General features: G+C 46.7%; 1 protein-coding gene across 1 annotated transcript in view; it reads left to right on the top strand.

The window, feature by feature from the left end:
• Positions 1 to 20,828, top strand: part of LOC146203254 (E3 ubiquitin-protein ligase MARCHF6) — a 139,566-nt gene that overhangs the window by 99,481 nt on the left and 19,257 nt on the right. The window contains exons 17-20 of the mRNA XM_084588618.1: positions 4,350 to 4,531; positions 4,884 to 5,018; positions 10,622 to 10,711; positions 12,980 to 13,112. Of these exons, the coding sequence (XP_084444744.1) occupies positions 4,350 to 4,531; positions 4,884 to 5,018; positions 10,622 to 10,711; positions 12,980 to 13,112 (540 nt within the window). The remainder of the gene's footprint in view (positions 1 to 4,349; positions 4,532 to 4,883; positions 5,019 to 10,621; positions 10,712 to 12,979; positions 13,113 to 20,828) is intronic.

The following is a 20,828-nucleotide window of genomic DNA, read 5'->3' as shown; positions in this document are numbered from 1 at the left end:
GGTGGGTCGAAAGGAGAGGGGAGGTGAAGGTAGCACAGCACAGTCTATGATGGCTGCATGGTCAGAAAGAAAGTCGAGCCCAAGAATGACGTCGTGAGGACAATGCTGTAGAACTGTGAACGAGACGGTAGTATGGCGGCCAGATATCTTTACGCGGGCAGAGCACTAGCCAACGACCTTTGACATTGCGCCATCTGTGACACGCACAACCAGTATAGGGGCAGGGATGAGCACTTTTCGCAAGCGACAGCGTAGTTCAGGGCTCATGACAGAAACTTGTACACCGGTATCAATCAGGGTTTGAATGGCTGTTTCATCAATGAGCACAGTGAGCAAATTACGACGCGCACGAAGAGCTAGACGAGGATTTGTGATAGTGGTCCCTACTGCAGCATCATTTCTAGATGCTGCAGCACCTAGTTTTTTGTCAGGGAGTGGCCATAGGGACCTAAAGATGAAAAACGACAGCGTTGGGGCAAATGGGACTGACGGCAGTGTGGGGAGGGCAATCGGTTGAGACGGGAAGGCTCAGAGTCAACGGCAGTGCTTGAAGGGTCGTAACGAGGCGAGAAGGGACGAGAGCGGTCATCGTAGATAGAAGAGGGTGGAAAGCGGGACTTTTGTGGCTGGAACCATCGAGTTCGGCAATAACGGGCGATATGGCCGACGCAGGAGCATGCAAAACAAATAGGCCAGTTATCAGATGTGCGCCATTCGTCTGGATGATATCGAAGTGGGAAATAGGCAGGTTGGCTAGGATAAACAATGCGATCGGTGTCATAAGCTGGTTGACCGCGATAAACGTCGCGAACGTCGGCGTCAGTGGGCGGGCTGATGGCAGCAACGGAGTTGAAGCCCAAGGTAGCGAGCTCTTGGCGGACAACAGCCTGAATTAGGGGAACGTTTGGATGGTGGCCGTCTACACAATGTGGCGGCAAGTAGTGGGAGAGGTGGCCTCTAGTTCATGGCGAACAATACGGGTCACATTTTCGGTCGATGCTGGCTGTTGTCGGGGTGGCAAATCTTGACATGAAAATGTTGGAGCAGTATTAGGAAGGCGAGCAAATGATGGTGTGATGCGACGGCGTTTGGCGTTTTTCAAGACGGCGGCTTTCTTTTATGATGATATCAACCCTGTGGCAGTCTTTGTATACAAGCAAGTTGAATACATCGTCTGCAATGCCCTTCAAGACATCAACTTTTTGGTACTCCGACATGTTGGGATCCACTTTGTGGCAAAGAGTGAGCACATCTTGAATGTAGGCCACGTATGATTCAGTAAGTGTCTGGACACTGGTCTTGAGGTTTCTCGTTGTGTTAAGTTCTTGACCAGAGGGTTTTCCAAAGAGTTCGCGCAGGGCCCTCGAGGTAAAAAACAACATTGGCTGGCATGAGGGTGGGGTTCGAGCGATTATATTCGCTGACACGTTCGTACTTGAGTATCCATTCTTCCACGTCCGCAGCGTCTGTACCAGTAAAACAGCCAGTGGGGCGGGGATGGTATCTTGAGGCATCGTTGGGCAGGAAATCGGGTGGCTGCTGTAGAGCTCCGTCGTGTGGAGGCTGACGGCGGGATCAACGGTCACACCTCCACCAAGATGTTACATGAAGAATCTATTTACAGCATATTTACAAGACGGCTGTGACAGGCATAGCAACGAGCAGCACCACGGAAGAACAGTCCCACTTCGTCGTCATCTCCTTGTCTCTTCCGCAAGGCAAGGGAAGGAAACACTTCGTCCTCATATTCACGTAATAATATTATAAGTGTTTTCAATGTCCGAGAGTGCGGGAAATTTTATGGGATCATTTAAGAATCCTCAAATTCTGATGTGCTATAGGGGGAAGCCACAGATGACCACCAATAAATACCCTCTATATTTGATTCCATGTTTTTCCAAAAACGTCTGTTTGTTTAGGACCCCACCTTATAGTATCTCCATGTATTGCGATAGAGAAGAAAACTGGTGATCCTTTTGTGTATGCAGCAGTGGTACCTTAATGCTGTTTGACCTTGTGGACTTGATGTTTGCATTTAAATATATGGAATTGCCATATTATTGAACAGTTAATTATCTGCTCATCAGAGACAAAAACTAAGCGAGCCTGCTCAACTGCCAAGCTGTTCGTAATAATGGTGACCCTAGCCAGACTGTGTTGCTGTTTGGGCGCCATGGTTGTTGTTTGGCCTAGTCCATTTCGCACTGAAGCCACAGTGTAGGGGTGCGCGAATATTCAAAATTACGAATACGGATCGGATATGTTTGTTATTCGATTCGGATTAAAAACAATTGATATTCGGAATTTTCGAATATATTTGAAAATACCCGATACACCGAAAATTTTACCGCACTGCATGCTTCTCCGCACTGCTCGTTTCACCGCAACGCTTGGCCAGGTGACTGTGCAGTGAAGCATCCTCAAAACGCGATGAGGCCGTTTTGGGAAAAGAGGGCCTTCCTGACAGTGTGTGCAAAATGCGCATAGCAAAGCACAGCACGAAACCAGAAAAAAAAAATGTCATCCCCCCTTTGGTTTCATCACAAGTGCAGGCAACCATCGTACGAGTGTTGTTGATCAGATAAAATTACTGTGATGCAAATGGTTTTTCACGGTTTGTTGAGGCCCATTCGATAATTTGAGGGTTTGATTAAGTCAGACATTTTTTCTGGCCCCTTTGAATGCTGAAAGCTTACTGTATTCAGCAGTTATATGACAGCTTTTCCCAGTTCATGCTGTTCTTTACTGCGAAAAAAACCCAGTATATATGGAATCAAATGTAAAGATTTATTCTGGATTTTTTTAGTAGGGATACATATACACTTCTGTACAATTCTGGTTTAGTTTTTGTAAATACCATGTGTTCAGAAACAAGCATGAGATAGAATGTTTCCTTTTTTTTTTTTAATTTTCAGCCTTTTCTTCACTGATCAGATATTTGATATTTGATTCAATGTTTAAAGGCATTTTTCCCTCCCCCCATATTTTTATTCGATTCAGTTTCGAAAATTTCAGTATTCACCCCCCTGCAGTAAAGGGTCTACTTTTGGTACCATTTGAGTGCCAAAGCCATCATCTGATAATGAAATAAAAATGATTCAGTTTCTGTGACACTTTCAGCAGCAAAGTTTGCAGACATAAGGAGGCGTATGCAGCATTGGCAGGTTGGCGGAGCTGTAATCATCTTTATTTAGAGGCATTTCCTATCTATAATGAAGGCAGATGCACTCTTAGCCTGCTAAGAGCATGGAAGGCCTTCAAAGAGTTTTAAACTCGCATATTGCAGCAAATAACTTGACGTAAACTCGTAGAAGCTGTACTTCCAGAATATGCAGATTCTGCAGCGGCATGACCATGACAATTCAGTAGGTCTGCAGATGCCCAAGACAAGTTCTGCTGAACCATACAGATGGTTGAACTATTGCTTATTCTCAGCCATAGGCAGGAGAGTGTGGATTCAGTTTGGATGGAAAGTTCCTGTGGGAAACCTGGAAAGATATTTTCTATATATATATATATATCAGTGGAGAGTGTGTGGTGCTGAGGAATGTGCAGGTGGCATTGCTAATCTGCAGGTCACAAAGGAATTTGAGGATATCTGTGGCTCCTGCAAGACCGCATTTACTGTGCTTTTTCTGGAAGCTAAAAAGAAACGTAAGCCGAAGGCGTGAAGCAGCAGCTAAGCAAAAAACATGGCCTTGACTAGGAAATGGTAGATTTGAGGGAAAAAAAAAAAAAATAAGGTTCTAAGTAGCTGTTGCCAAATTAAATGCTTTAGTAGACAGACTGAGAAAGTAGAAGCTACCAATAACATAACGTGCAAGTCGCAAAGCCTCAACAGTTTGAGGAGGACAGCTAAAAGAGTGCAATGGCTTTTTCAGCATTTGTACTGAGCTTCAAAAAAAGGAAGCTGAGCGTTTGTGAAAGGTGGAGCTAAAAAGCAATTTCTTTTTAACGCCCTTGTCAAAATGTTTTGTGCAGTAAAATTTATACATGTAAGGTGTAGAAAACATTGCTTTTATAGAACACTTTGTTTGTTGATCCTTCAAAAAGATATTGAAAGACCTTGAAAATCCTTGAATTTCGTGTCTGAAAACCAACACGAACTGTGAACGGTCTTTCTGGCTCCTGATAGTTGTGGGGAGATCCTGTAGCCATGACTGTGTTTTCATGTTGGTATTATGCACGAACTTGCTCATTAATGAATCAATACTTTTGTAGTCAGGTGTGAGACTGCAGTTTGTGACTGGGTGGATGAAACGGGAATGAGTCCGAGTCTGTGTGGAATAAAATGCTGTTGTTACCGTCTTTTATTGTCATTACATTGCGCTCGTTTTGGGATTGTGCAGTGAGCATGGGTCGCCTGGTAATGATGGTACTGATGCCTGGTGGCCGAGTGCATGAGTTCTACACAGCAGCCTGCGGCCTCTATTCCTGCTGGCTGGCTCTGCGTTGCCTCACCCTGCTGTGCAGCTGGCTGCCTCGGGGCTGGAACACTATCCTCAGCAAGCTCCACTCCTGGATGCTCATTGTAAGTGGTGCTCATGAATGGTTGTCTCTTTCGAAGTTTCAGTTGGGTGGGTGCCAAGAAGAATGTGATTGTGCAGTAGGTCAGAATGATTCTTTTCGCACATTTCTACTTGTTGCACATCATGAATGTGTGGGAGCGTGAATTTGTGTTTCCTTCCCCTTGGCATAGCTTGTTGCTGCTTTTGTTGTTCTGTGGAAAGCAATTGCTCCTCAGTTACAACCGTGATGTGCATCTGTGCAAGTTGCACTTATTCTCTTGCTCTTGCACTGTTTGTAAGGACAGCTTTCAGGCAGCCACTATGAGCTGGCTCCCATAATAGCCCTTTTTTTTTTTGTTGTTGTTGTATGTGCAGTCAGTGAAGTCCCTGGTAGCCATGAGCCTGCTGCTCGGTCTCATCCCTCTCCTGATGGGGCTGCTCTTCGATCTAGTTGTCATCATCCCTCTCAGGGTACCCCTCAATGCCACTCCGCTCTTCTACCTCTGGCATGTGAGTGTATAGCTTCTTATGCGTGAATACGCTGCTTATTTCTTATCTTGCACTGCTCTTAGAGTATTGTTACTCCTTGCTTTTATCTTTTAGCCTGGCAGGGCTGTATACGAGCTAATCCTGCCGCGGTGCAAAATATACTGGGATTGCGAGAGACTTTGTTTTTGCAGGAATTTCTTTGTGATGAAAACCACGTCGGTAATGGGTGTTCAGATACTACATAACAGTATTTTTACTGCCAAAAAGAAGTTCATCTGTTCTTACTCTCCCATCAGATGCAGCACCAGGACACAGTCGATCCCGGATATATCGATCTCGAAAAGGGTGTTGAAATACAGTTGAACCTGGATATAATGAACCTCTATGTAACGAATTCCTGAATTTAACAAAGTTTTTAAATTCCCCAATGCCACACCCATTGAAGCCAATGTATTTTCGGCATCTACGCAATGAAGGCTTTGCAGCGGTCAACCTTGATGTAACGAACTCTCGAAGCTGATCAGTCATTATTTTTCTAGTTGTTACTGATTGGATTGGATTGGTAAAACGTTTATTCGGGGCCTGCAGTAGAACGCGTGCTCGCGTGCGCGCGCTCCGGACGGGGCCTACGTCGTCCTCTGGGCACCGGCCGCGCGGCCTGGGTCCCCCGCTCGCCGTGGCCGGCTCGCTGGTTCCCTGCCGGGCCAGCGCCTTGATGACCTGCTGGACGGCCCAGAGTTGCTCCTCTTGATTGTCGCTCCCTGCGGCTGCTTCCAGTCGCGGCGGGATCCTCCCAGACTTAGCGTCTTCCTGGTACTGGGTACAATTCCACAGCATGTGTGCGAAGCCGGCAGTCTCCGTTCGGCAGACTCTGCATTTGTCTGTCGGGTGCGTCTCGGGATACATTCTATGCATCAGCAACGGACTGGGGAGTGAGCCCGTCTGTAGCTGTCTGAATAAAACGGCTTGCTCTCGACTGAGCCCCGAGCAAGGGAGTGGAAGAGTTCTGCGAGCTAGGCGGAACACCTTGGTTATTTCGTTGTAGTCCGTCATTCGGTCTTTGGTGCTGAACCACAGCGGCCAGTCGACCGAGGCGCGGTGCGTTAGCGCGCGCGCCTCGGCGTGTGCCGTCTCGTTGTGGTTGGCGTTGCGGTCTGACGCCTCGCCCGCATGCGCCGGGAACCACTTGATTCTCACTTGTCTGCTGCCATCGTCGTTTTTGGTTGCCTGCAGTATGCGCACAGCTTCTTTCGCTATCCTGCCTTTGGCGTAATTTCTCACCGCCTGCCTCGAGTCGCATAGCACTATGTGGCAGTCTCGGTAGTTGTTACTGAAAATTTGGCCGAAGAAATGCTTTAATTTAGTGAATATTAGAAGTCTAAGAAGCCAGCAGCTACGTGAACGCCTGTAATCACAGAAATCAAGCAAAATCGGCAATGATGATGATAGTACTATCTTCTAGCGTCGCTCCGTGGCTAACGCAGCAGCCTCCTCAGGCGTTGGTAGTGTGGTGCAATACCAGGTGGCATTAGTGGCTGCAGTTGATTTCTTTGTAGGTACTGTACGTGCGTGTAGCACATGCAATTTTTGCGCACGTTGTGCATTCGCCATCTTTTCTGTTGTTCTGGGTCTCGTGCACGTCTCATGTGTCTGCGGATTTGCGGTGTTGGTTCGCCAGATTTGTTTTGGAAGTGCTAGGCCAGCCTTTCTGCCTTTATTCGTGGGGCTCTGCTTGTATCTGCGGCGTCAGTTCATCGTGCAGTAATACGGAAAGTTGAGCTAGTTGGTACATGATTGCAAATTACGTGCGCTGCGACGGAGAACAACAACATCCTTGTCATTACTCTCTCGTTGTTGTTCTCTGTCGCAGCGCTCGTAATTTGCAATTGCAGTTCATCGTGATGAGTTCAACGGCCAGAAAACGAAAAGTTTTGTCATTTCAAGACAAACTTGCCATTTTAAATGCGGTCTCCATGGGCGAGAAGAAGGACATCGCCGCTCGTTTCAACATCCCAGCGAGCACCCTGTCAACAGTTTTGAGTATGGAAGAGAAGATCAGAAGTGCAGTGGAGTTGGGAACAAAGGCTAAGAAAAGATTGAAACTGTCAATATATGATGATGTGGACGAGGCAGTGTTCACGTGGTTTTTGGACACGCGAGCTAGGAATGTGCCCATAAGTGGAGCGATAATATAACAAAAGGCAAAGGATTTTTCGTGCATCTTGGGCCATGATGACTTCAAGGCAAGCAATGGGTGGTTACAAGGTTTCAAGAGCCGACACAATGTCATCAAGAAAGTTATCTGCGGCGAATCTGGCCCTGCAGACAGCGATGCTGCTGCTTTGTGGGTGGCTGACACGCTTCCTGGAATACTGAGTCGCTTCGAAGCGGCTGAAATCTATAATGCCGACGAGACGGCTCTCTTTTGTCAGATGCTTCCGGGCCGCAGGCTAGCAGGAGATGACTGCCGCAGCAGAAAGCAGAGCAAACTCCGCTTAACAGTTCTACTGTGCACCAACCTCAACGACACTGACAAGCGAGTCCCGCTAGTTGTGGGAAAAAGTGCTTGTCCCAGGTGCTTTAAGGGTACGAAGCGTATGCCTTTGAAATACATGGCGAACACTAAAGCGTGGGTGACTCGGGCAATATTTTCGGAATGGCTGAAAGACTTCAACCAGGATGTCAAGCGGCAAGGCCGTCAAATTTGCCTACTTCTGGACAATTGCACTGCACACCATGTTGAAGGCCTGCAGCTGTCTCGCATCGAATTGCACTACTTCCTGGCTAATTGCACCTCACTAATACAGCCGCTGGATAAAGGAATAATCAACAGTTTTAAATGCTGTTACCAGCGCTGACTGACACAGAAGCTTCTTCTGAACATCCATCTCGAACGGGAGCTGAAGATCGATATTTATCAGTCAGTTGAAATGCTTGCTGCCTCCTTGCAAGAAGTCAGGGCAGAAGTTATTAAGAAGTGCTTTATGAAGGCAGGGATTACAAAAAACGCACAGGCTGGTGCTGACGACGAGGAAGAAGAGACCAGCTTCATCCGATGTGGCCGAAGCATGGGATGAGCTACGCAGCAAAGGGGGTGTACCCGACGACGTTGACCTGAGCGACTTTTTGTTTGCCAACAACGCCGCCGTACCTACGGAAGAAATGAATGATGAGGCACTTGTTGAAAGCGTGCGAAATCCCAATGTCTGTGATGATGGTTCCTGTGAGCCAGATCCGTGTGACATGCCCACCGCGAAGGAGGTGGTAAATGCAATCGACATATTGTGCCATTTCGTCGGCTCCCACGATGACGAAGGAAAATTACATGATTTAGCTTCATTGGAGAGCCGTGTTGTGCCTTCGCTCGTGCGGAAACAAGCAGAGATTACGCAGTTTTTTACTGTAAAATAAATCCTGAAGGGTAAGTTCACCTTCACTGATATCTGAAGCCTTTCGGTTTCGTTTCTGCATCATTCGTGCGAGTCTTTATACAAAACCTGCATGTAACGAAAAATTGTGAACTTTTGTCAACTTCGTTATATCCAGGTTCAACTGTAGTTCGATATATAAAACATGCCAACAGATGAGCTTCTCTGTGACTCAGATGTGTGAATACGGTGTACCCACGCAATCGGTGCGCTTCCGCCAGCATGCCCGCAACTCACCACTCTCCGTGGGTGCGGAGACCCATGAGGCATACGTGCATGAATCCAGTGTCGCCTCCAGTCAGGCATCAAGAAAGGGGGCGGACCTTCACGTGTCACTCCATGGGTGCGAGTGCGCACACCAAATATCTTTCTAGGCTGTGTACGAGCTTGCGCCTCATGGCACAAGTGTCGTTGGAACGCAGTGTACATTGCTTTCAGAAAAGCCACCGCCAATCATAACAGGTTTGATTCTGTTACTGGTACACTACAAACACGATAACTCCATTGAGATAAGGGTACATTGATTTCTGCGTTGCCTTTAGCAGGCAGGCTGGCCACATGAGAGCAGTCACAAGCCTTTGGTCAGCTAGGCTGAGCAATACTTGCTGTTTGGCTAGTTGGTTTGTTTCCATGCTTGCAGGACTCTGCGCACAAAAAATGAAGCCCAAGAACAAGAAAGTTGTTGGTTTAGCGCTTCGTGCTGTCGTGCTTATTGTTCTTGTTCTTTTTTTTTTTTTTTTCTGTGCGCCGAGTCCTGCAAGCACAGCTAGGCTGGTTTTACTACAGAGCAACCGACAATGCACCAAGTGTTGCCTTCTTCGCTTGAAAACAAGCGTGCCGAACCGCTGTTTACTTTCAAGCAGGCTCGACGTTCACCTTGTCTCACGGTTTTATAGTGTAAGCGCTGCCAGCAGGGGCTCAAGATGGTGCTGTGCTGCTGATGTGGCTCCATGCAAAAGCACCTCTTGCTAGGGCATGGCGCGTAGCTTTATGTTTCGAATGGGAGTTCAATAGATACGAACAACACTGCCATGTTTTTATATGGGATTTTCGTGGGATATTCTGGAAGGTTGGTGTAAGAAATAATTTGATATACTGTAAAAACCCACGTATAATACAGACCCACATATAATACGAGGTGTATTTCAGAATAGCAAAAAATGGAAAAAAGTTTAATCCGCATATAATGCAAGCGAGGAAGGTAAGCAGAAGCAGAAGAAATGCGCTACATTTCACGCTTGTCCCACAAATCGCGTGATTGGAGAATTTCATGTACCGTGATGAACAGAGCACCTCACACATTCGCCCTACTAATCGGTCTACCAGCTGTGTTAAAATCAGTAGTTTGCTTCCAGCTCGGATGTGGGACGGCAGTGCACAAGAAACGCTCGCTCCTGTTCGCGTCTAGCCTGGTTAGCACCGCGTGCAGGCACGTGGTGGGGGCTCTTGGAAGTGTTCTCAGATTCGGAGTTTTCGCGATCGTCGTCTGATACGTGTATCATCTGCCGGGAGTCCCTTGCGAGAGACAGCTTTCTGTATAAAATCTCTTTCAGTGCCTCTAAACGCGTTCGGTATCCCGCATTTCTCGAAAACGCTACCAATGCGCTCCTTGGGAGTACTGGTCAAGCGTCCGCAATTCATTCGACTATAGGGCATGGCAGCATGGCTAGAGAGGCCCGTGAGACACCTGTGTGCTCGGCCTGCTTCTAGCCGCATGCGAGTCACGGGCATCGTGGTCGTGATGATCGCGGTGTCAGCGTGGTAAAACGAAACCATCTTAACAACCGGCCGACGCCATCGCTAGATAGCACCTCCACTCACTGGAAGCCTGATGCTGATAGCGCTGATTAATAATGAGACCTGAACAGTGAATTTAGGTTGCCATTTTTTCTGATCCGCATATAATATAAGGCGGAAATCTGACATGATAAAATCGGGAAAAAAACCTCGTATTATATGCAGGTTTTACAGTATATGGGTTCGATATATCCGGAATTGAGTGTGCATTAATGACGGTCAGCTACTAGCTGCATCACATTGGCATATGTGCTTGGGAAGGTTTGGAATGTGCATGCATAACCAGTGGTTTTGTCATTGGTGTTGGGGTCCTTTGCGATGTCACATTGTTAGGGGAAATGTGAAAATGCATGTGTGCAGTACATGATGAATATGCTGCATGGATGTTTTTCCTACCAGGACTGGGCACTTGGAGTGCTGCACACAAAGATCATCTGTGCTGTAACTCTCATGGGCCCCAACTGGTGGCTCAAGCGGGTCATTGATGAGGTGAGTGATTCAGTACAGTAGGCTTGTCTGTAATGATTGCAAACAGGAACTGATATTCACAGCCCCTTTCCCCTCGTGCTCCCTGGGCATGTGGAGCCTGCAAAAGCAGGTTCCATAAATTTATTCTAAAATTTTACCCAGCTGTTTGACATTGTGCTCCCAAACTAGCTCACTGTGCATACTTTTATCGAAACCTTCAGTCATGTGTGTTGTTGTGACCTACCAATTGGTCAACCTTTTCAAACCTTTTCAAGACACAATTTTTCAAAAAGTGTGAATTGGGCATAGTCTGCTGGGCATCTCTAAATGTGCAGCAGGAAGCGTATTCTTATGTAGGAAGCTCATCCTCTTTCCTGCCTTGCTTCCTTTCTCGATTACTTTTCTTTTCTTTTTTTTTGCTGCAACCTAACATATAGCCTTTCCGTTTCCTTAAAATTGCTGCATCTGCAATGTTGTAGTAGGCAATTTTACATTGATGACACCTACAAAGCATGAAAACAGGCATGAATTAGACATGCTAGGAGTCATTTTGATTTTTATGTAACAGCAAATTTAATACTCCTGTTAAGCGCGCAAATTAAGTGCACTTACGGAGAGTGTCACTCGCTATAAGTGCGCTTTGACCAATCTAAACGCCGTAAGTGGAGTGCTCTTGCAGAAAACTACACTTCGATTGGAGTATGTTGCCTGGAACGCACTTGCTGGCAGAGTGCATAGCCGTGTCGCCAGCGATTTCATTGGTACAAAACAAAATGTTATGCAGGAAAAAAAGGATTCGGAGGTTCATTTTAGTGAATAAAATAATTCAGTTTTAGCTTTAAGCAAGACAACACAATAAAGAAGCGAGAATAATTTCTGTATGCAACTAACAGCACGTGTGTGATGTGGCATGCGGTTATAGATGTAGCACTGCGGCATCGCCAGCTTCATTCAGGTCGTATTTATTGTTTTGGTGCACTGTTATAATTTTCCTTGAGTGACAAAAAATAGGTTGTTTGTTTTTATTTAAATTCAATGCACAACAATCTTTTAGAATATTATTTCTTTTCAATGTGCATCTTTAAAAAACATGCTGTTTGTCCGTCGCCATTTTTGTTTTTACTGCGAGTGCACTCTGTTTTCCCGTTTAGCACCGTGTATCCCAAAGTGTGACTCGAAGCGCTCTAAGTCCCCGAAATACACTTCCCATAAGTGCACTTAACTTGCGCTCTTGACAGGGGTATAACAATAAAAGCAGGCTGGCACAAATACCATGCTAAGTACAATTTGCTCACTGGTTTCGTTCTGTGCAGAAATCTGCTTTTCTAAGTACATAATAAAAAATAGGAAATAACTCGTAGCACCCCAATTTAAAAAAAAAAAAAGAAAAAAAAGTTTAAGCATCACCTTGAGTAGACGCGATAGTGCCTTTACCACCGCCTTTTCGTTCGGCGAATTTTCGGCATTGGGAGTTTGGCACAGAGTTTGTTTGGTGTTTTTGGAGGAGGGAAGGCTCAGTATTGGTCTCATTTTTCGGTGGACATCTACACTTACAACGAACGGCATGCAATTGGAGGTACTACATATGCTGTTGGTTCGAATCCCTGTCACGAACTAGTACCAAACTTTATTAGAATATGGCTCCTAAATGGAAAGCAAAATGGTATGACACCACCCTGAACTCAGCGCAAAGAAGTTGCATCACACTTTTGACACGAAATCATGTGCATATTATTTTCGACACATTTTTCTCAATTCTGGGTTATGGTGCCAGCGATACCTTTTCGAACAAACAACTTGTATATGCTGTCATGTAATATACTTCAGGCATCACTTCTGCCAATGCCAAAGCATGCACTGATTTGCCCATTGTTTCCTGAGACAAAGAACAGCTGTGTATTTCTCGTCTCGCATTTAGTTTTTTCACACTTTAGAAATGAGACTGTTTGGCTTACACGAGTTTGCCACCATATATGGACAAACATGAGTTCATCGCGAAATTCCAAAATTAAGATATGCTACCCTGGCTAACCCCAGAAGGAGCCATCCGAGGCACCTTCTTTAGGTGGTGAAACTCGCCAATTGTTGCTTGCCAAAACGGTAGCTGCTTGCAATAAGTGGGCTGGGTGAATAGCCTGAAGCGTGTGTGAACTGTCAGTTTGGATTCATGATGGTGCCTTCATCCCCTTAATGGATGTCTGAAATTTTGCTTAAAATTTTTTATTACCCTTGTTTTTACTAGTAAGAGTTCATGTTTAGTGAACTAAGTAAGATGGGGGCTTTGTGCAGATGTACCAGGATGGAGTGCGGCAACTGAACCTGCGACTGATTGTTCTCGACCTGGTGGTGCCTGTGGTGGTAGTGCTGGGTCTGGCTCTGACTGTGCCCTATCTGCTAGCGACCAGCCTCGTGCCTGCTTTTGGTTTGTAATGCTTCCTCTGAAGGGAACAGTCCTTCGCTTAGAGAAGTCAGGAGTGCTAATGCACAAATATTGTGAAACATAGCATCTCAGGGTATCAGTTTTACTGCAGAATGCATCCAAGCAGTTTCTTCATAACCATGCTCTTTGCTAGGCAGCTTGATTGTACCAGCTGTATTCACCTGTCTTAGAATTTTGGATTGTAAAACTGCTGTTGTGCCTCTGCAGGTGTATGCTTTTTACATAGTTTTATGCATTGTCAGATAGGGTGGAGGAGCAGCAATAATTTATTCGTGAACTTAAGTAGTTTATTGCTTTAACATAAGCCAACTATCTGGGTCAGTTGGTGCGACTCTAACATGTCAGGCTAGCAGAAGACACAGGAACGCACAAAAAAAAAAGTACACTGGACAGCGCTGGACTAACAACTGTGGTTTACTCAAAGAAACAGCTAGCCAAGGAATCAAATGACTCATGCGTATCAAATGCATTAGAAGACACATACATGGCAAGTCATCACAGTACTGTGAGCGGGTTGACATTCATCGGTACTGAAAACATAACTTGTGTTCCTTACAACCTGCATGCACACGCTGTTGCTTAATAACTTAACTCCTTTATTTGTGAGAAGAAGTGACTGTGCACTGTTGCACTGTTGCACTTGTCACTGCCTTCCATATACAGTTAGACCTGGTTACAACAAAAATGTAAAATGTCTGTTATTTTTCGTTACATCCAGGTTTTCATTATATGCCGTTTTCGCTTGAAGACCCAGAAAGGGTGATGTAGAACGAAAACCAGAATAAGAATTGATGTTAGGGAAACCACCTTGAAAGTGTTTACAGTAAATCGGAATTATTGAGTCATGGAAGCGATGAAATGTTTCGCGATCGTGCTGATAGCGCGATGCGACTGCAGCGCAGCCTCCACCCCTCTGCGGCTCGAGCGACGCGTTTTCGAGGGAGCGGGGAAAGGAGATGGAGGAGGAAGAATTAGTCTGGGGGAGAGCGCGTGCATTGGTGCTGCCGCTGCCGCACGCACGCTCGCTCGTCCACCATTGTTGTCCAAGGAAACCGACTCTTCCCTCGCGTCGCCAGCGTGCTCCGCTGGTCCCAGCCGCTACCGACGCGCAGGCCGCACGGCAGCGATGGACACGCGCTGCTCGCACCGCGTCTTTTTTCTGTTATTTTTGACGCATTTAAGCATGAACTATTGTAGTGCCATGTTCCGACAGCAAAAGCTGTGGAGACTGCGTGTCTGCCATGGAGATGCGGTGTCGCTGCTGAAACGCAAAGTGCTGTATCAACTGCGGCCGCTTGTTGCTATACAGTAGAACCCCGTTCATACGTTTTTCACCGGTCCAAGAAAAAAAAAACGTAACAGCCGGGAAAACGCAACAGTGAGGAAGGCTCCGAAAAGGAACGAGAACGGTGCAGTTTTCACTTCAAACAATTTATTTCCGCAAAGTAACGTTAGGACTTAAAAAAATCAAGAATAATGGACTGCCGTTTCTTTCGCTCGCTATAAAACACCAGGCGCTTTTCAATAGCCTGGAAAGCGGCATTGCTGTCCGCGTCGCTTTGAGGTGCGACATACCTACGGAGGAGGTCCAGAGCCGCGACCGCTTCTCCAAAGCTTGAATCTGACAAATCTTCGGAATCGTGGCTCGAGCTCGTCATCATAATCTGCGGCTTCACTCGTGACTGAGTTCGCGACAATATCACCGATACTGTGGCACTCCGATGTCACGACGGCAGCATCCACTGCGACGTAGTCGTCGTATGTGAGTCCCGTGGCACCCAGCGCATCCATCACCTCAGTGAGCTCTTGATCGCAAGAGGCTGCTTCCGACTCCCCTGCGTCTGTGCCAGGAAATTCCCCTTCGTCGTCCGTGCGAAAGCCACACTGCGCGAAGCAGTGCTGTGCAGTTGATGCGGCCACTGCAGCCCACGCTGAAGCGACATAGTGCATAGCGTCAAGCACCAAAATGGTAGTAGGCTGTTGTCCACAATCAATACGCGCAAGACAGCGCTTCACAACACACTTCCGGTAGGAATACTTCAGGTTCTTTATGACGCCGGCATCCAGCGGCTGCAGATGGCTTGTAATGTTCGGTGGGAAGAACACCAGCTTGACGTTCCGAAGAAACTGCGGGTCTCTTGGATGGGGAGCACAATTGTCTAGAAAAAGGAGAACACTCCTGCACTGGGATCCCATCTCGTTGTCGAAGTAGCGAAGAAATTCTTCGAACAATGAACACGTCATCCACGCACGACTGTTACTTCTGTAGTGACATGGCAGCAGGCGAGTGTTCTTCAAACACCGTGGGTTTCGATATTTGCCGATTAGCAATGGCTTTAACTTATCGGAACCATCCATGTTGCAGCAAAGGAGCACCGTCAATCGCTCTTTGCTGTTTTTGCCTCCATGACACGCTTCTCCTTTCAGGCTTAGGGACTTCGACGGCTGCACCCGAAAAATAAGGCCGTTTCATCGGTGTTGTAGATGTCACGAGGCGCATAGCCCTCAATTAGTACAGCAGATAGTGTGGCCTTCCAATCGTCGACTGTGGCCAAGTTCACACTTGCTGATTCACTGCTTTCTGTCTTGTACGCGATGCCGTGCCTTTTCCGGAAGCGGTCAATCCAGCCATTCGACGCCGCTAAGTCCGTGATGCCCAGTCTGTCGGCGATGTCCACTGCCTTCTCGCGCAAAATGCTGCCATCAAAGTTGACGCCGGCAGCGCGAGCTTGCTTGAATCAGGTCAGAAGAGCCTCGTCGAGGTTTCCATACTTGGCCCCAAGAGCCTGCTTAGCTTTCGGGCCAAAAATCGCTGCATTGTCTTCAATCTCTGCACGCTTTGAGACGATGCCGTTAAGCGTCGATGGTGGCAGACCAAGGTCTTTGGCAATATCGATTCTTTTCCGCGTTGGCTGCCTGTCGACAGCGTTGAGTGCGTCCGGCTTTTCCTGGAGGGAAAGCGCCTTCTGCTTGCGCGACGCCATCAAAGAACGTCAGATCACGATCGTCGGATGCAAAGGACAAGGGTAAGTTCGACTGGTTCACGACCGGCTTTGTCTTGGACTGGTTCGACAGATGGATGGATGGATGAAGCTGAACCCTTTGAATCGGGCGATGGCTATGCACGCCACCAGCTGACATTCACGAGGAAGATGGCCATCTAGTGGCGACCTCTCCAACTTGCGTGCGGCTTCTTGAAGTTAGTTCCATAGCCAAGCCTAGCCAAGACTCTTCAAAAGTTAAAATGGTGGTCGGCGCGCATTGCCTCAGGCGGGTTCGCGGTGGCCAGTTGCGACGTATCATGCGGGAACGTTTTCACAGCTACAACGTAACAACAAGGATCCCAATACATTGGATCCTACGGGAGCAATGCCGGGACCGGATGAAAGCGATGTAACAGCCGGGAAAATGCGGCAATGAGGAACGTAACAACGGGGTTCTACTGTAGTAGGGGTTCCTTTCACTTCAGTTCGTGTTTTATCGTCCTAAAGCTTGCGGGGTTCTGCCAAATTTCCACTAACCCGGTACTAGCTAAGAGACAGTCGGCGCCGCGAGTTCGTTATATCAAGGTCAACCGCCGCGACATGTTCGTTACATGGAGTTTTCAAATACATGCACTTCAATGGGGGTGGCGTTGGGGAATTGAAAAACTTCTTAATATCGAGGAATTCGCTATATGAAGGCTCGTTACATAGAGATTTAACTATAATGTGATAGGCCTCCACAAGCTCCCTTTCCTGGTTGTTCTTTTGGTTACGGCGCTCGACTACTGTTCCCAAGGACGCGGGATCGAATCCCGGCCTCGGCGGCAGCTTTTCGATGGAGGCGAAAAGCAAGGCGCTCGTGTGCTGTGCGATGTCAGTGCACGTTAAAGAACCCCAGGTGGTCGAAATTTCCGGAGTCCTCCACTACGGCGTCTCTCATAGCCTGAGTTGCTTTGGGACGTTAAACCCCACAAACCAACCAACCAACCTTTTCGATTACTGAAATTTTTTTCAAAAGGAGGAGCGTAGTTTTCACATTGTCTGCAGTGACGAGGGAACTTAATTTGATATGACATGTCTTAGAGTGAATTTCAATTTCTGCATGCTCATTCATTCATGCACTTGTCACGCAAGGCTGTACCTAATTTCAGACGGACGAGAAATGAGACGTGTCAAAGCAGTCATCACAAAAAAATTGCTGCAGTGCTTGCAGGCCGCAACTTCACCTTTCCACCATCTTCTACAAGCCAGGCAGCTTCTGTGCGTGCTGCTTCTCTTATTGTAGTCATCTAACGTTGCATGCTAACTGTTGGTTCTTGGGAGCAAGTTAACTGGTGACAAGTGCAGGGTATCGGATATATCAGCTTTTGGAAATGTCAGTGTTGTGCCACTATTTTAGATGAATAAGTAATTCGAAATTTCTTATTGTTAGGAAGTTTCAACAGTACAGGCATCAAAAGTGTCGTGTGAATTAAATGAACAGTAAATTCTATTTGTAAACTACAGTTAAACCTATATGTAATGAACCTCCATGTAGCGAATTCCCTCGATATTACGAAGTTTTTCAATTCCCCAATGCCGCCCCTGTTGAAGTGCGTGCATTTGAAGACTATATAACGAACATGTCATGGTGGTTGACCTTGATGTAACGAACTCGCTGTGCCAACTATCTCTAAGCTAGTGCTGAATAACATGAAATTTGGTAAGTTTCATGACGATCAAATACAAACTGACGTGAGAGGAATGTCCACGATAGCAACGAACGTAGAGAGTGGATATGCGCCATGTTTCAGCGCCGATGGTGCATATTGGCAAACGCAGCAGTCTCGCTGCTTTCACTTTTGGGATGTGGCACTATACATACTTAATGCTCAAAAGCAGCAGAAAATAACAGAACAAAGAAAAAAGACGCGTGGCGAGCAGTTACGATCAGTGTGCATTCATTACTGCCACACGGTTGCTCGCGATCTCCCGCGTGTCAGTGGAAGGAACAGTGGAGAGCGCCAACAACGCGAGACAGGTTTGCTTGGGCAAAGATGGTAGAGCGGTGAGTGAGCAGGAACGTGCCCGAAGACGCAGGCGCCTCCTTGCTCAGTGGCGGCACAAATCGCGAATGCACGTACTCTCCCCAAACTGACTCCTCCACCACTTCCTCTCCCCGCTCCCTTGTCGACACGTTGTGCGAGCTGCGGCGGAGATGGAGGCTGCCGCCGCAGTCGCACCGCTCCCTCAGCCCGCGAAAACTGCATACAGTTGAATCCTGCCACAACGAATACCACTAAAATGAAATTTCTACGACAACGAAGAATTTTTTATTCTCCGTCAGTATTCCTTGGAAATTAATAGTCTAAATTTTTCTGAACAATGAATAATTTTTGCGGCGCTTTTCCATTTCAAGAAATTTTCCCGACCAAAATCGAAACCAGAACACGTTTTACTGGCTAGACAGAACTCCAAGTCAAATCCAAAGCCACAGGCAGCACATAATCACGTGATTGTATTTCCACCAGTTCCGCCATTTTAGCCTTGTTTTGTGATCTCGTCACTTGCTGCCTGTGTCTACGACGACAACCAGCTTTCATCGGCAGGCACGATGTCAACGCAAGCGAAAAAGTGCAAAATGCTGTCACTTGAGCAGAAAGTGCAAATCATCACCCAAGCAGAATGCGGAAGGAAGAAAGCAGCCATCACCGAAAACTTTGGAATTGCTGCAAGTTCGCTATCCACGATACTTGGAAACAAAGGAAATATAAAGAAGGCATTTGCTTCAGGTACATCCTCGAAGCACAAAGTTACGCAGCCACTCTATGAAGAACTGGACAAAGCAGTGTATACATGGTTCGTTGAAGCACGAGCCAGGAACTTCCCCCTAAGCGAAAGCATCGTCCAGCAGAAAGGCGTGAACTATGCGTGCCTGCTCGTCATTGACGATTTTAAAGTCAGCATTGGCAGGCTGATTCGTTTCAAGGCCCACCTAACATCATCAGAAAAGTGCTATGCAGCGAATTGATGCTGTCAGACTTTAACGGAGCGACTGCTTGAAAGCCGAGCAATGTGGCTGGCATTTTAAGGAGGGAACCTTCTAAGACAATTTTTATTTACTGGTAGATTTTGATGAAAATTGCACCATTTATGCAGCTTTTTGTGCTGATTTCAAATATGTACAATAATTTTATGTAAGCCATATAGTTCTGAAGATATTGAGCACTTTATGTTCTTTGTTTGGAGGTGAGCTGTCAGTAAAACTACAGGAGTTATAATAAAAACTGATTTATCAATTCAATTTAGAACACACAGAGAATGCAAAAATAAGATTGAATGTCCTGGTTCCATTTTAACCAAAGTTACAGATTGTCAAAGTTCAGAGACCAAAAAGCCACCTTGACACTCCAGAAAACATGAAATTTTTTAAAACTTTCCTGAAATACCACAAATTCATTTATATTTTTGCACTGTACATGAGTTTACTTTTCTGGTGCAAAAGGAATTATAGCAATATCAGAACCAGAGATATCGCACCTCCAAACATGTACCGTCCTCAGTATTTTGATTTTGAGAAATTGAGGAAAAACGCGTTGATAAATTTTTGAAGCATCAAAGCTAACAGTAACTCATTAAAGTGGGTTCTGACTAGCTTCTGATGTCAATGCATCATTTACCATCGATATAATTCGCCCTCAAAGAATAAAATTTCCGGCAACGGAACGGCAACGGAGTCCAATAGCCAGGCGTGTCTCACGCAATTTTGTTCCTTTGTTTTCCGCTTCGGTGGGCTCGCTCATGGTCACCAACCGAGATATAGGAATGGCCTGAATCGCGATCTTTCGAACAACACCAAGATTATGCCCGCAGATCGCGTATTTCTCGAACTGCGGGAGATCGAAATTCGGCGCGATTTGACCTCAGTTTAAAGGGCCAAACGCGCAGACTCTCGTCTTTGGAACGCTGTAACACGCAAATTAGGCGATATTTTTCAACGAAACTTCGGAGATAGCTGCAGAAAGATCTCACAAACGCGAAAACGAGAAGATTGAACATCCGATTTTCTGACTGATTTTCGGCTGCAAAGACCCGGGTCCCCCCTTAAGCGACTACGCGCCGGCAGACGTCTACAAGGCCTCGGGCTGTTCTACGAGATGTTGCCGGCCAGGATGCTAAACTTCAAGGGGCAGTGCTGTCACGGCGGCAAACACAGTAAAAAGCATGTCACAGTGTTGCTTTGCACGAACATAGATGGCTCCGATAAGCGTCCGTCATTAGCCCTTTCACTGTCACGAACGTACCGGTACGTATTCGCGTTTCCTCCCCGCAGTGTCAATAACGTACCCGTACGTATTCTATCTTGCGTTCAAATCTTCGCGCCTCACCGTAAAGCTACCGCGCTTGGACTTGCTCCGCCGTCTGTTGAATCTTTCTACAAGCTGATATGCTCGCTCCGTGCCGATATGACACATATATGGAAGAGTATGGTGTGAGCGCGCCCGCCCGTTCTTTGCTCGTGGGAGGGGGCGTAGTCGCTCCGTGACACTACTCTCTCGAGCGAGCGATCCTTCGGCGCCTCGCGTGCGGTTATGGGTTCAAAGTTTGTTCTGCCATCTGCGGCAGGTTTGGAGGTTTTTATTTTAATTTTTTGTCGCGCTTCCGCTACGGCGTGGCAAGTTCAGGGCCGCACGCGGTTACCTCTCTACGACTGACATATGACTCGATTGCTGCA

Source organism: Amblyomma maculatum, chromosome 1 (genome assembly GCF_055883805.1).
Source record: "Amblyomma maculatum isolate TAMU_Amacu chromosome 1, ASM5588380v1, whole genome shotgun sequence".
Classification (NCBI taxonomy): Eukaryota; Metazoa; Arthropoda; class Arachnida; order Ixodida; family Ixodidae; genus Amblyomma; species Amblyomma maculatum.
The sequence above is the reverse complement of the archived record's forward strand: the minus strand, read 5'-3'. Positions and strand labels throughout refer to the sequence as shown.